This window comes from Terrapene carolina, unplaced genomic scaffold (genome assembly GCF_002925995.2).
Source record: "Terrapene carolina triunguis isolate 2854851 unplaced genomic scaffold, T_m_triunguis-2.0 Scaffold89, whole genome shotgun sequence".
Lineage (NCBI taxonomy): Eukaryota > Metazoa > Chordata > Testudines > Emydidae > Terrapene > Terrapene triunguis.
This window is the reverse complement of record NW_020664440.1, coordinates 32,473,916-32,486,055: the sequence shown is the minus strand read 5'-3', so window position 1 is coordinate 32,486,055 and position 12,140 is coordinate 32,473,916. Positions and strand designations below refer to the sequence as shown.

The 12,140-nt window shown below is 58.0% G+C and overlaps 1 protein-coding gene across 1 annotated transcript; it reads right to left on the bottom strand.

The window, feature by feature from the left end:
* Positions 1-4,677: 4,677 nt before the first annotated feature.
* On the bottom strand, positions 4,678-12,140 carry EEF1G (eukaryotic translation elongation factor 1 gamma). The gene is made up of 10 exons (XM_024204229.1): positions 12,042-12,140; positions 10,706-10,864; positions 9,926-9,989; positions 9,307-9,449; positions 7,854-7,997; positions 7,423-7,552; positions 6,760-6,946; positions 5,652-5,824; positions 5,420-5,544; positions 4,678-5,003 (listed from the first exon to the last, which is right to left on the bottom strand). The coding sequence occupies exons 1-10, from the start codon at positions 12,054-12,056 to the stop codon at positions 4,845-4,847; spliced, it is 1,299 nt and encodes a 432-aa protein (XP_024059997.1). The 5' UTR covers positions 12,057-12,140; the 3' UTR covers positions 4,678-4,844.

Below are 12,140 nucleotides of genomic sequence, written 5' to 3'. Positions count from 1 at the left end.
CACGGGGGGCTTAGCCAGGGGGCTGCTAGCTGCAGTGTGGCAACCATGCTATATGCTGCATACATCAGGCATTGCGTTAATGCAGAGTGCCTGTGAGAGGGGATTGCAGCTGCACCAGTGGGGAAAGCCCCAGGACAGAGACAGCTAGAGCCCAGGAGATGGTTTCAGGAAACGGGTGGAAGACACTGGCAAACGTTGGTATTTTAGTGGAGAGCATTATGTATACAATACGGGGGGGGGGGGGAAGAGACAGGCAATAAACACACATACAAGCTCCAAGCACAAGCCAATGGCTAACTACTGGGGCTTGTGAGGAAACGTGCCCTATGGCCTCTCCCCCACAAGCCTCTCCCCCCTGGAGTCAGGACACTAGCCTAGAAACCCCCCCACCCCCTTTCTGATGAAGTCTGGCAGGTCCCAGCAGCCCCCAGCTCAGGAGGAGGTTGGAACTCCACCCTGGGGTAGCCCCATAGCAGATTTATTTGGGTCTAGGGTGCTGGCAAGTCTGGTTGTAGCAAGCGGCTCTGGGGATTTACATCCATAAGCCTTTAATGACTTCTGATCCCCAGCACAGTAGGCAAAGCCGGATGCCCTGAGCAGTGCGCTGTGTGGGTCCCTGCTCTGCTTCTGCACCTGCCCAGAGGGAGGGGGACACCTCCAGGCACCCTGGGGGCCTGGGCAGCATTGGTGGTGGTCTGGGTACGTGTGCTCCCCTACACATGCTCCATACGTGCATGGTGCTGATAAACGGTTAGCAGACACTTATGTGCCGCCACCACCACACAGGAGGCACTTTTCAAAGGTTCTTTAGAAACATGCTTTTAAACAAAACAGCCTGCCCCAGGGTAACAGCTGGTGCAGGCAGCTTTAAAAATCCTCCCACCAACACACACACACTTTTTGTTTTACTTTATCCAAGCACAAAAGGCTAGTAAAAATACCTCTCATTTTGTGCTCAGATTCTCCCCCCCCCACCCAATAGTTTCACCAAACCTTCTAGAACTGTTTGTCTCTGGCTCCAGTACAACAAAAGCTCTTGGCATCTCCCTCGCTAGACCTCACGCTGCTTTGCAAAGGAGGCTCCATGGGCTCTTTTTGCTGATGGGGAAACTGAGGCTCAGAAAGGGGAACAGATCCCAGCAATCCTGACTCCCAGCCCCCCACCCTGCTCTAACCCATCATATCCCACTCCCCTCCCAGAGCCAGGGCAGAACCCAGGTCTCCCTGGATCACTTGGTGGGGAGAGTGGCAGAATGGTGATAGAACGCTGCCTTAAGGGCCCAGCCAGCAATGCTCTGCGACAATGCACGTTATGCAGCAGCTGCAGAGCTGAGTGGTTGAGCGCTCAGCTCGCTAGTGTGAAAGTCCCTCCATTCTCCCCCTCCCACACACTTGTCAGGGGGAGGAGGGGAGCTGGGCAGGGCCCTTTCTTGTCTCAGACAGGCACAGAGGGAAGGAGGCAGGATTGCAGCAGGATCTGAGGGAATTTACAAAGAGGGTGGGGCAAGGCCAGGCCAGCTCATCCAGAAGCACTGGAGATATCCTTTCTCCTAGAACTGGAAGGGACCTTGAAAGGTCATCAAGTCCAGCCCCCTGCCTTCACTAGGCAGGACCAGGTACTGTTTTTGCTCTAGATCCCTAAATGGCCCCCTCAAGGATTGAACTCACAACCCTGGGTTTAGCAGGCCAATGCTCAAACCACTGAGCTATCCCTCCCCCACTGGAGGAGGGCAGAGGCCTGTTATTCAGACAGCACCAGCAGGGCAGATGGCCCTTTACACCAGCCACAGTGCCTGCCCCATGGCCTTGAGCCACTGAATAGGCCATGAGCCAGTGACCCCGCCCCATTTAAACACAACCTTGTACCTTAGCTTCCACTCCCCTTCTACACTAGGGCCTGCTCCCACATCCCAGGCTTCCAGCCTCACTGTTCGGGCACTGGCACCCCCCCCATGGCAACCACTGAAGGGCAGGGACTTTTCCTAAGGGATCCTGCAGCAGCCAATGAGGAAGCTACATTAGCAGCCAGCAGTGAGATCACAGCCCCCCCAGCAGTTCAGCCCCAGACACTACAAGAGGCTCACACACTGCTCCCACTTCTAGCCCAGCTGGCACCAGCAGCTTGCTGCCCAGCCCTCGTCATGCTGTCAGATGGCAGGACAGCTACAGCCTCGCGTGGCCAAACCACACCCGCACGGAACGCGGCAGCCGGGCAGCAGGATACAAGAGTGACTCATGCTTCCTGAGGGCCCCCGAAGAGCCAGATGGACGCGATTAACCCAGTGCTGCCTCCCACCACAACTGCAGCTCGGAAAGAGAGAGAGAAGCAGACAGTCCATGAAGACAGGCGGCCAACTCCAACCAGCACGCAGTGCAGTGCCAGAGCTGTCAACAAGGCAGAGCAGGGGGAAGTGGGGCAGCTTAGCTAGCAGCTGCAGTCAGGGCCCCAGCCCTCAAGACCAGCCCCTCTACACCCAGCCCAGGGGGCTCCTGCCCACACACCAGGACACCATGAGAAGAGACTGTGGGACCCCACCCTCAGTTCAATGGGCAGATGGTGAGACAGCAGACACCCCCTTCTCCCTGCTATTCACCAGCCCTTCAGCTGTTTGGACTCTTCCCCACCTAACTTGGAGCTTCACCCAGTCATGATGAGAGTAGACACATGCCTGGGGGTCCCAGCCCAAGCTCAAACTCCAAAGTGCACCTAGTTCAGACACTGTTCAGTGTGTCCTGGGTGGTGCAGGACCAGCCCCTGCCTCCCCCCATGCCCAGGGATCCCCAGTCACACTGATTGCCAGCCAGGACAAGCTCGTATCAGGGGGGGTGAATAAGCCATTTCTCTGCAGCCAGCAGAGCACCTGGCCATGAGTCATGCACTCCAGGCTGCTCCCTAGGAACAGAGCCCTGCACCAGGGGACTCAACTGCTAGGGCAGGGGTCGCAAACCTTTCAGAAGTGGTGTGCCGAGTCTTCATTTATTCACTCTAATTTAAGGTTTCGCGTGCCAGTAATACATTTTGTTTTTAGAAGGTCTCTTTCTAGAAGTCTATAATAACTATATTATATAGTTATAACCATATAAAGTCTAAACTATTGTTGTATGTAAAGTAAATAAGGTTTTTAAAACGTTTAAGAAGCTCCATTTAAAGTTAAAATGCAGAGCCCCCCGGACCGCTGGCCAGGACCCAGGCAGTGTTGAGTGCCACTGAAAATCAGCTTGCGTGCTGCCTGTGGCATGCGTGCAATAGATTGCCTACCCCTGTGCTAGAGATTCCCAGCTGGGGGAGGCCCAGAAGGAGCAGGCCCAGGCATGGGGATACTGGCTGCCTAGCTACAGGGAACAGGGCTGGTTGGGGCAAAACCCTAGGGAAGGCTCCTAGGAGCCAGCTGGCAGCCCCTGCCACACTGGTGAGGGAAGGGCCCTTGCAGAGAGCAGCTGCAGGGGAAAGACACCCAGGGCCCAGCTGCTGTGACTGACCAACAGACAAGAGAGCTGACAGCCCCTAGGAGCCCTGCCCACCCCAGCCGCATGAAGGTTAAGGAGCAGAATTTGCTCCTCACCCTGTAGTATTTCCAGGGGTGGGGCACTAGCTGAGCCAGGGTTGCACAATCCCAGGCTAGAAAGGGGGGTGTGGCAAGCAGGCTGGTTGGTCAGGCAGACACCAGTCTGGGAGCTAGGCATAGGCCTAAGACAGCCCACTCAGAGGGGGTGGGAACAGCCTAGCAAGTTGTTTGATGGGTTCCAGGGTGAGGCTCCCCCCACACTCTACCAACAAGCTACTCATGAGGATGGCTGTGACCTGTTTCCTGTGGTACACCCAAGCCTGTAACCTACCTGGCTGCAGGGCCCAGCCCTGCCCGCTGGCACTGATAAACTTATCACCAGTAGGTTGTGAGGGCAAGGCCAGGGCAGAGGCTTGCAGTGACCTACGCCCTGCCTCCCAGCTTAAATATTGATTTGGGGCCTGGCAACTCAGCCTCTCCAAACAATTAAAGAGATTATTCTCCCAGTGGGCACTGCCCCAGCAGCCAGGGCCACCTCCCCGGACTCCTTTTGTGCTGTGCTGAGAGCTCTCACCTGTTTGCCCTTCCCAGCTGCAGGCTGCACACTGGGTGGCATGGGGGAGGTTGAATGGGCCCAAGCACAGCAACTTGCTGGGCACTGTTAAAGGCAAAGGCCAGAGCCAGCCAGCCCTGGGTTCCCATTCCAGCCCTGGCAGAGACCCACATGGCCAGCTCCATGCAAGTGCCATGCCCTGTCCCCCTGGAACGAAGAGCTCTGCCAGGGCAGAAGCAGCCTGTGCAGCACCTTGAGGGCAAAGCCACCTGGTACAGCTCCCCAGTGCTGATGCTTCCCAGTTTTCCAGGCAGGGGTGACTGTGCCACAGCACCCCACTGACAGAAGCATCTTCCTGTTACAGACAGCCCAGATGGAGACAAAGCCAAAACACCAGCCTCCCTGCCAGAGCAACAGCAGCTCTCCCCCTCCACCCTATACCCCAGCCAAGACACCCATCGAGCCCACAGCAAGAGTCCAGATCTGCCCCACAGCAGCTGCACCCTTGCTAGGGACAGCCCAGATTTCCTGTCCTCCCCAGCAGGAAACCCCTAGTGTCTGTCCTTGCACCCCCAGCCAGCCCCACAAGCCCCTGCCCAGGAATGACAGACCCCAGGATACCAGCATGTGGGGTTTTTATTTTTCATGTCACTGATCCAGGCTTCTGATGTTTGGCCCCTGGTGAACAGTTCCCAGCAGCCCATGCTCCCACTGGCTGCTGCCCAGAGGCGGTTGTCCCTCACTGGCCAGTCTGTGCTGTCCCAGCTGGCGGGAAGGCAGCACCCTCACTTGAAGATCTTTCCCTGGTTGAAGGCTTTGCCGACGTGTTTGAATTCACCCTCCCACGTGAAATACTCCTTGACCAGCGTCTTGCACTCCTCACTGTCTGCATCCAGCTTCCTCCAGGTATAGGACTCGTAATCCACCTGCCAGTCAGGGCTCAGCTGGGAACAGAGGGGAGGGATCAGCAGGGGGCCTCCCCCACATCCCAGGCACTGCACCAACAGGCCCAGCCACCAGAGGGCAAGCTGAGCATAGTCCCTCCCTTTTCCCTGCACTGCAGATGGAGTCGTCCTCATAGGAGGAGTGTGATCAACCCTCTGCTCGTCACTGGGCAGCTTCACAGTAGGGCATGGCCAGACTGCCCAGAGGGAGCAGGCTGCCCCTCTTTGCCCAGGAACATTAGCTGGCTGCCCCAAGCTGCATCGCACCAGGAACATTTACCTGTTCCCAGGCTAGATAGCCAGCAGGCTCCAGAGACGCAGCAACCCTGTAGTGTGGCAGTACAGAGCTACTGATACCCACTCCTAGTAGGTATGGCCAGATTCCCTGAACACCCGCAGGCTGCGCAGAGGCTCACCGGGAAGGCCAGCTCCTGGCCGCGGAAGACCCAGATGCCGGAGATGGTGCTGTCGTTGTTGGTGCCGAAGAGGATGACACTGGAAAAAGCGTTCTTCCGCAGTTTGTCCAGGCGCTGGAACATGCCTAGTGGGAAGAGGTGGGAGAGCCGTCACTGCCATACCCCACTCCAAGCAGGAACCCTCTGTGACCCAGACCAGCCCCAGGTGCTGTTCGGGGAGCTGGGCTCTGACCTGTGATAAGGTTGCAGCTCATGAAGGTCTGGCTCAGCTCCTCAGGGAAGCGGTACTGCGAGTACCAAATGGACCAGCCGTCCTTGTCAAAGTGCTCCCAGAAGTAGGGTAGTGCCACCGTCAGCGTGTCCTCGTTGGAGTACTTCCGCTTGAACTCATCCATGATGAAGGGGCTGGGGGCAGAGCGGCTCCATCAGAGACAGGCAGGGGGCAGCTGCCCTCACCTCAGCCACCTCCCAGATGGGCTGGCTCTGTCCCAGCTCCTGCCTAGCAGTGACTCCAAGGCCCCTCTTCCCGCTCAGGCGTTTGGGCTGTGGGGCCAGGACCCTGCATAGCTCACCTCCCAGGTCAGTGAGTGAGAGCCCATGGCTAAGAGTAATGAAGGGCACTGAGGAGGGCGAGCAGCATCTGCCCCTGCCTACCCAGTGATCCTAGGCTAGGACCCCAGCTTCCACGCCTCTGGCCATGTGTTCCACATCCCAGCAGGGATTATGGGCCCAGACAGTGCAGCGCATGAAGCTATCCCAGGCATGCAGCAGGGCGTGGGACTGGGATGACTCCAACTCAGCAGTGCTGAGGCTCTGCCTGTCAGCATGCAGTCACTGCCCCCTGGTGGCCAGGGAAGGCAGCAGAGAAGCCACGAGCAAGGGGACCCTAGCCTGAAATCTGATTCCCAAGAGAGGCTGCTCCCTCTGCTAAGGGCCAAGGGGTACAGGCAGGGAGGGGCAGGACTGGACTCCCAAAGCCAACTCCTCTGTTTGCTCTGGAAAGGCCACTCTGCCCTTTCCCATCCAGAGGCCCATGGAGCAGCAGGAGGGGGCTGGCTGTGTCCCCACTGTCTGGCGCAAACAAGAGCTAGTGGCAGCTTGCCCAGAAGAGGCCAGAGGAGAAGGGGAGCAAGCAGAGCATGGGAACCGGCCCTTCCCAGGGCCCAGCCCACCAGCAGCAGAGAGGAGCCCGATTAGTTCAGGGCAGCTGCTGGGGGGGGGCGGGAGAAAGAAGGAGGAGAAGAAGGGATTAGTGCCATGCAACTGCCAGGATCCAGCCCCCTCTCCACACTTTCCCTGCAGGAGCCCCACCAGCCAGGGCTGGCCCAGCAGGTGAGCACCTCTTGGGCAGGTGAGCAAAGGGGTCCTTGGACTTCGGCTCAGCAGCCAGGGCCTGATCACACTCATCCAGCTCCTCCTCAGGCTCAGATTTCCTCTCCTCTTTCTTCTCCTGCTTCTTCTCCTCCTTGGCAGGCTTCTCCTTCTTGGGGACATCTCTCTTTGGCTGGTTCTCAGCAAACTTCTTGGCTGCATCAAGGGAGGAAGGAGCCCATGGGTGGGGGCAGCCAGGTCTCTCCCACTCCCCATGGGAGAGGCCTGGCAGACCATCTTGAGACTTAGCAACGGCAGAAATCCAGCCACTGATGCCTGACCCAGCCGTTGTTAGCCCCGAACCAGGGAGACCCTGATCACAGCAGCCACAGCTCCCTGCTAGAGCTTCTGTGGTTGCGTCCTCCCCTCACCCAGGGTGGAGTAGCCTCAGAACCACATCAGGGGTGGAGTGAAGCCCCACGGGGGGGAGGGCAGTAGATCAGGGTACACAGATCCCAGCAGAATCACCCCAGAGAGTTAGCAAGCAGGATCCCCCTACCCTACTCCCCCTCCAACTTGTTCTCTAGACTCACTGCAGCAACAAGGCCTGCCTTTACCAGGGGCACCAGGACAGCCACACCCCCCTCAGAGGGAAGGCAGAGGGCCAGACCCCTGCCTAGGGAGCTACTCACCATCAAACTGAGCCATCTTTTCACACAGCTTCACCTCACCCAGCACGGCCTTGAACTGCGGCTGATTGATGCAGGTCACAAACCAGCGGTTGGTGTTGCTGTAGGGCTGGCGGAAGGACGGCTCCAGCACCTGGAGAGAAGGTCAGAGATCAGTACAGCTGGAGCCAGCCATAGCTCAGGACATTGAGATCAGAAGAGGGGTTTCCTGGGCATCTACCCCTACCCCAGGGACAAGCAGCCACTCCCCAAGTCTTTGCAGCCACACTGGAATCCATGACCAGCCTTGCCCCCTCAAAGCCCCACCCTGCACACCGGACTCCAGCTACAGCCCCCAGGACAGCAGGAACTCTTAGCGAAGCTATAGCCCAGAACCAGACCCTCCTGCCACTGCCATGGAGCCTCAGACAGTAGAGCACTGAGCCTCCCCGCACCTGCTTGTAGAGCCAGAGGAGGGTGCACACAACAGTGATGTCAGCCAGTGTGATGCGCTCCCCCACCAGGAAGGTCTGGGTCTTCAGGTGAGAGTCCAGGATGCCTAGGACCCGCTTCACCTCCTCCTTGGCATACTCTGTGGCCTGGAGATCAAAAAGACCAGGTGAGCCCCACTGAGGCAGGGGGGACAGAAAGATGCTCAGGCGCCATACATTGTGCCACTGAATACAGGAAACCGCTTCACCACCACCTAACACCCTCCCCTCCTCAGCATTCCCAGGAAACCAAACCAGACCAGGTGCACTCTAGTGGTTAGAGCAGAGGAGCCAGGTCTCCTGGTTTCTAACCCCAGCTCAACCACTGACTTCAGGAAAAGTCCTTTCCTATCTATGAGGCAAATCCCCCACCTCTCCCCCCCCATCCCATGGGGCCTGCTAACTCCCAAACCGATGTGCAGGAGATGCACAAGCTATCAACGACTGGCATTACCCTCCTTCCCCCACCCCCAGCTGGCAGGAGATGCTGCAGCTTCTTTCCAAGCTTGGCCCCAAGACAGGAATGGGCCCCAAAGCAGGAGAAAATCCTAGACATGCAGTCTCAGACCTAGCCTGGCCGTGTGGCTGTTTCCTGATCAGAAACCCAGCAGGGAGGGAGGGGAGGGGAGCTGGAGGCCCATCAACTCGGTGTGGCCCTTCCCTGTTCCTGCAGGGACTGAGATGGATGAGGGGTGGGAAGAGAGAAGCTGGTCTCACTGGATTACCACAGGAGTCCTGTATTCACAGCAGCCTTCTGACCCTCAGTGGAAGGGGCCAGCAGTTCCTCACAGACTGCAGCCTTGGAGCAGGCTATTTGCCTTCCCAGCTGTAGAGGCACCAGTGACACTTGTCAGAGGAGAGGCAGCCCAGAGAGATCCTCCTTGGCATGGGCCCATCTGCATGAATCAGGGAGGCTGTGCCAGGAGCTTCACTGTACCCCGACTGCACCATGGCAGCCCAGACTCAGAGGTTCTGGGCCTCCAACAAGCTGGAAGGAGTGTCCATTCTCCGTTAGCTGTGGATGGCAGGGGGCAAGGACACTTCAACAGTTGCAGCCTCTCCTCAGAGATTTCAGGCCAAGGTCTCACTGCCAGGCCCTTGGAGAGATGCTGGGATGGCAGACACCGACAATGGCCCCATGCATCTGTCTCACCCCTAGTGAGACAGGTCACGGAGTGCTACCGTAATGCAGCCAGTGGTGCACACCCCTAAAATCCTGACCCTGCCTCACAGCCAAGATCTAAGCCGTTGACACTCCAGGAGGGGATGTTAGTGAACAGCAGTATCAGGAGTGGAGACTTCCAGGACTCCCAATTCTCTTACATGTACACAGGGGCAGCAAGGAGTTGGCCAGGTCCTGGGGCTGTGACCATTCACTGGAGGAGAGCAGGAGCTACCTGCCCCACCCCCCACTGACCTGCTTGTTGTAGTGCATGATGCCCAGCGTAGGGAAGACCCAGGTGCTGGCGGGAGGGACGATGTCACTGTCAGCAAAGCTCACCCACTGGATGATCTGGGCAGCTATCTCCTTGGTGGATCCCCGCAGCTCGTCATTACTGACTGGAACCAGAGCCCGCTGGTCACTGGGATGGGGAGAGACACCAACCCCACCCAGCCAAGACATGTCCACTCAAGACATACACCCCACCCAAATCAACACACATCCCATCTTTCCCGCCCCCACCAGCAGCAGTGGCACTACCTGCCCCAGGAGTGGGGCTACCATTAGGGGAAGGGAAACAGAACTGCCCTGGCAGAGCCAGCTGTGGGAAGAGCCAAGCCCAGCCCAGCCTGAGGACACCACAGGTCTAGCAAGTCCACAGGCACTGACCCGACCGTGGGTGCGCTGGACACTGTAAGGAGCTGGCCAACACACTGCTTACTCCACTGAGCCCAGCACGGACAGCAAAAGAGGCAGGAGCAGCTGGATGGCGTCAGGGACACCCTAACTTTACTGCAAGGTACAAGCTGCACAGGGTATGCTCTTTCCATGAAGTTTTCCCCCCAGGTGCTGGGGGCAGCCCCCTGGCCATTACCGTAGTGTGAGATGGCGTTACTCTCAAACACGCAGAATCCATCAGCCCCTTCAAACGCAGGAACCTAGAAAGCAAGCACCATTGCACTCCTTACTGAGCAACCGAGGCTTTTACCTGCCTGTGCAGCACGCCGCCCCCTCAGCTACACTAGCTAACTCCACCAGCCCTCAGAGCACAGCCAGTTTCCCCTCCCGCAAGGGCCGACATACTAGTCACCTCAAGGGCATCTCGGCCCTGCTGACACCCAGCATCCCACAGCAGCAGCTGTCAGATGGAGTCACAGGGTGGCAAGGAGGGAGGCATTCATGCCCTCCAGCAGGCACCAAGGAAGACCCTCTGCTGTTTCCTTCCCCATTAGACACCCATCCCTGGGGGATGGAGTGGCTTGCAGCAGGGAAAGCATGCCGGGCGGAGTGGGGGGGGGGGGGTGGAGAAGAGGGCTACTCAGGGCTTGTCCCTCCACAGCTCATTTACCAAGTACCATGAGCAGTCAGTGCACAGCTGTCACCTGTGGGGCACCCAAGGGGTAAAGTGACATAAGCAGCTCCACCACACTCTAGCTACCAACATTTCCTTCTATACCAGGAGATGCAATGCAGCACTGTTTGCAGCTGGTCTGCCCAACCATCATATACCCAGCACATGGAGGCTAGAGGGAGGGACAGAGTGACCCCAGAGGACACCTGTTTCTCTAATCTGAATGACTCATTACTGGAAACCTGGCACTACCCCTAGCAATGCTCCTCGCTCAGTATAAGGAGGCACATGCAGCACTGTTACCTTCCCAATGGGGAATTTCTTCAGGAACTCAGGTGTCTTGTTGGTTTGCCCAAAGTGGAACTGGGGTGGCGTGGAGAGGACCTTGATCTTAGCCCCACTGTACTGGGCAGCAATGAGGGCTTTAAATGCCCGCCAGTTCTCAGGGTAGGTGTAGAGAGTCTGAAGAACACAGAAAATGAACAAGGTACCAAAAAATGCAGGAGCAGATCACCAAGATCTGTTTTCTGGTCCACCCTCCTTCTCAGTCTCCTCTGTCCCCCAGGAAGATCCTCCTCAAACCAAACCCCCACCACGCTGATTTTACCAACCCTAGAATTCACCCAGAAAGCCCCCTCTCCCTTGCCCCTTCATCTCCCATGGTCACCCCGGGTACCCCCTCCCCCCATTCACCAGACAGTGGTTCCCTTCATGCACCCCAGGCCCTGTCACCAGTTCAGAGACATCACCTTCTCACACAGGCACTCTCCTCCTTCCATCCACCTCCCAGATTTCCCCTCACCCACAGAAATCCTCAGCACCCCAGATCAAATGCCCCCTTTGCTTCAGGGTCCCCCATACATGCACAAAGACCACTACCCCATCAGAAACCCAAGTACTCTGGGCCACACCCCCATCCACTCATCTTCACTGCCAGCTTTGCCATGCACCAGAAAGCCCTGTCTCTCTATACAAACTCATCACCCTGGGCCAACCCCCATCTATTGCCCCCACCCCACTGACTAGACACCTAAGCGAACACCCCTCCCCTTGGCCATTGCACCTCTCCATCAAAGGGACATGTAAGGACAGTAGAATCCAGTGCAGAAGTCTCCTCCGGGTACCGCTGTACACCCAGAAAGACTCCTCTCCCCTACCCCCATCAGTACCACACTCCCCCTCCCCGCCAATACCTTAATCCTACGGCAGCCACCTCCTCCCCAAGAGATAGGGGCTCTAAGGCAGAGACCCCTCCCCCCAGTACCTCACACCAAAGGCAGACACGAAGTCAACACTCCCTCCAAATTGCCCCCCACCTGCAGGAGCCTCCAAATACAACCCCACCGCTGCCGTCTCCCCTAACCGCATACTCCCCATTCCCCCACCCTAGCCCCCTAGTGCCAGCCCCAGCTCTCCTGCAGCAGGTAAGCCCCCTACCCCCGCCTTGGGGCCTGTCCCGGGTCAGCCCCCGCAGGGACCCCCCTCCCCGGCCAGGCCCCCCGCAATACCACCCTCAGGCAGACAAGCCCACCTCCGCCCCAGCCCTGCCATTCCCCCAGGCCCCGACCAGCCCCCCAGGAGCGGATGGAAACGGATTGCCCAGAGGGGGACGGGGGACCCGCGGAGGCAACACACTCACCCCGGCCGCCGCCATCTTAGCTAGCAGAGAAAAGGGAGGAGCCCGGGGCGGGACCACCGTAAAGCAAAGAGAAAAGAGCCGCAAAGCGAGACGCCGCAC

What these genes read in the sequence shown, in the direction of transcription:
- EEF1G (XM_024204229.1), bottom strand. An exon ending in TAACGCCATCTCACACTACG is followed by an intron (nt 9,450 to 9,925) that starts GTAATGGCCAGG and finishes CTCTGGTTCCAG; the next exon opens with TCAGTAATGACGAGCTGCGG. An exon ending in GAGCTGCAACCTTATCACAG is followed by an intron (nt 5,545 to 5,651) that starts GTCAGAGCCCAG and finishes TCTTCCCACTAG; the next exon opens with GCATGTTCCAGCGCCTGGAC.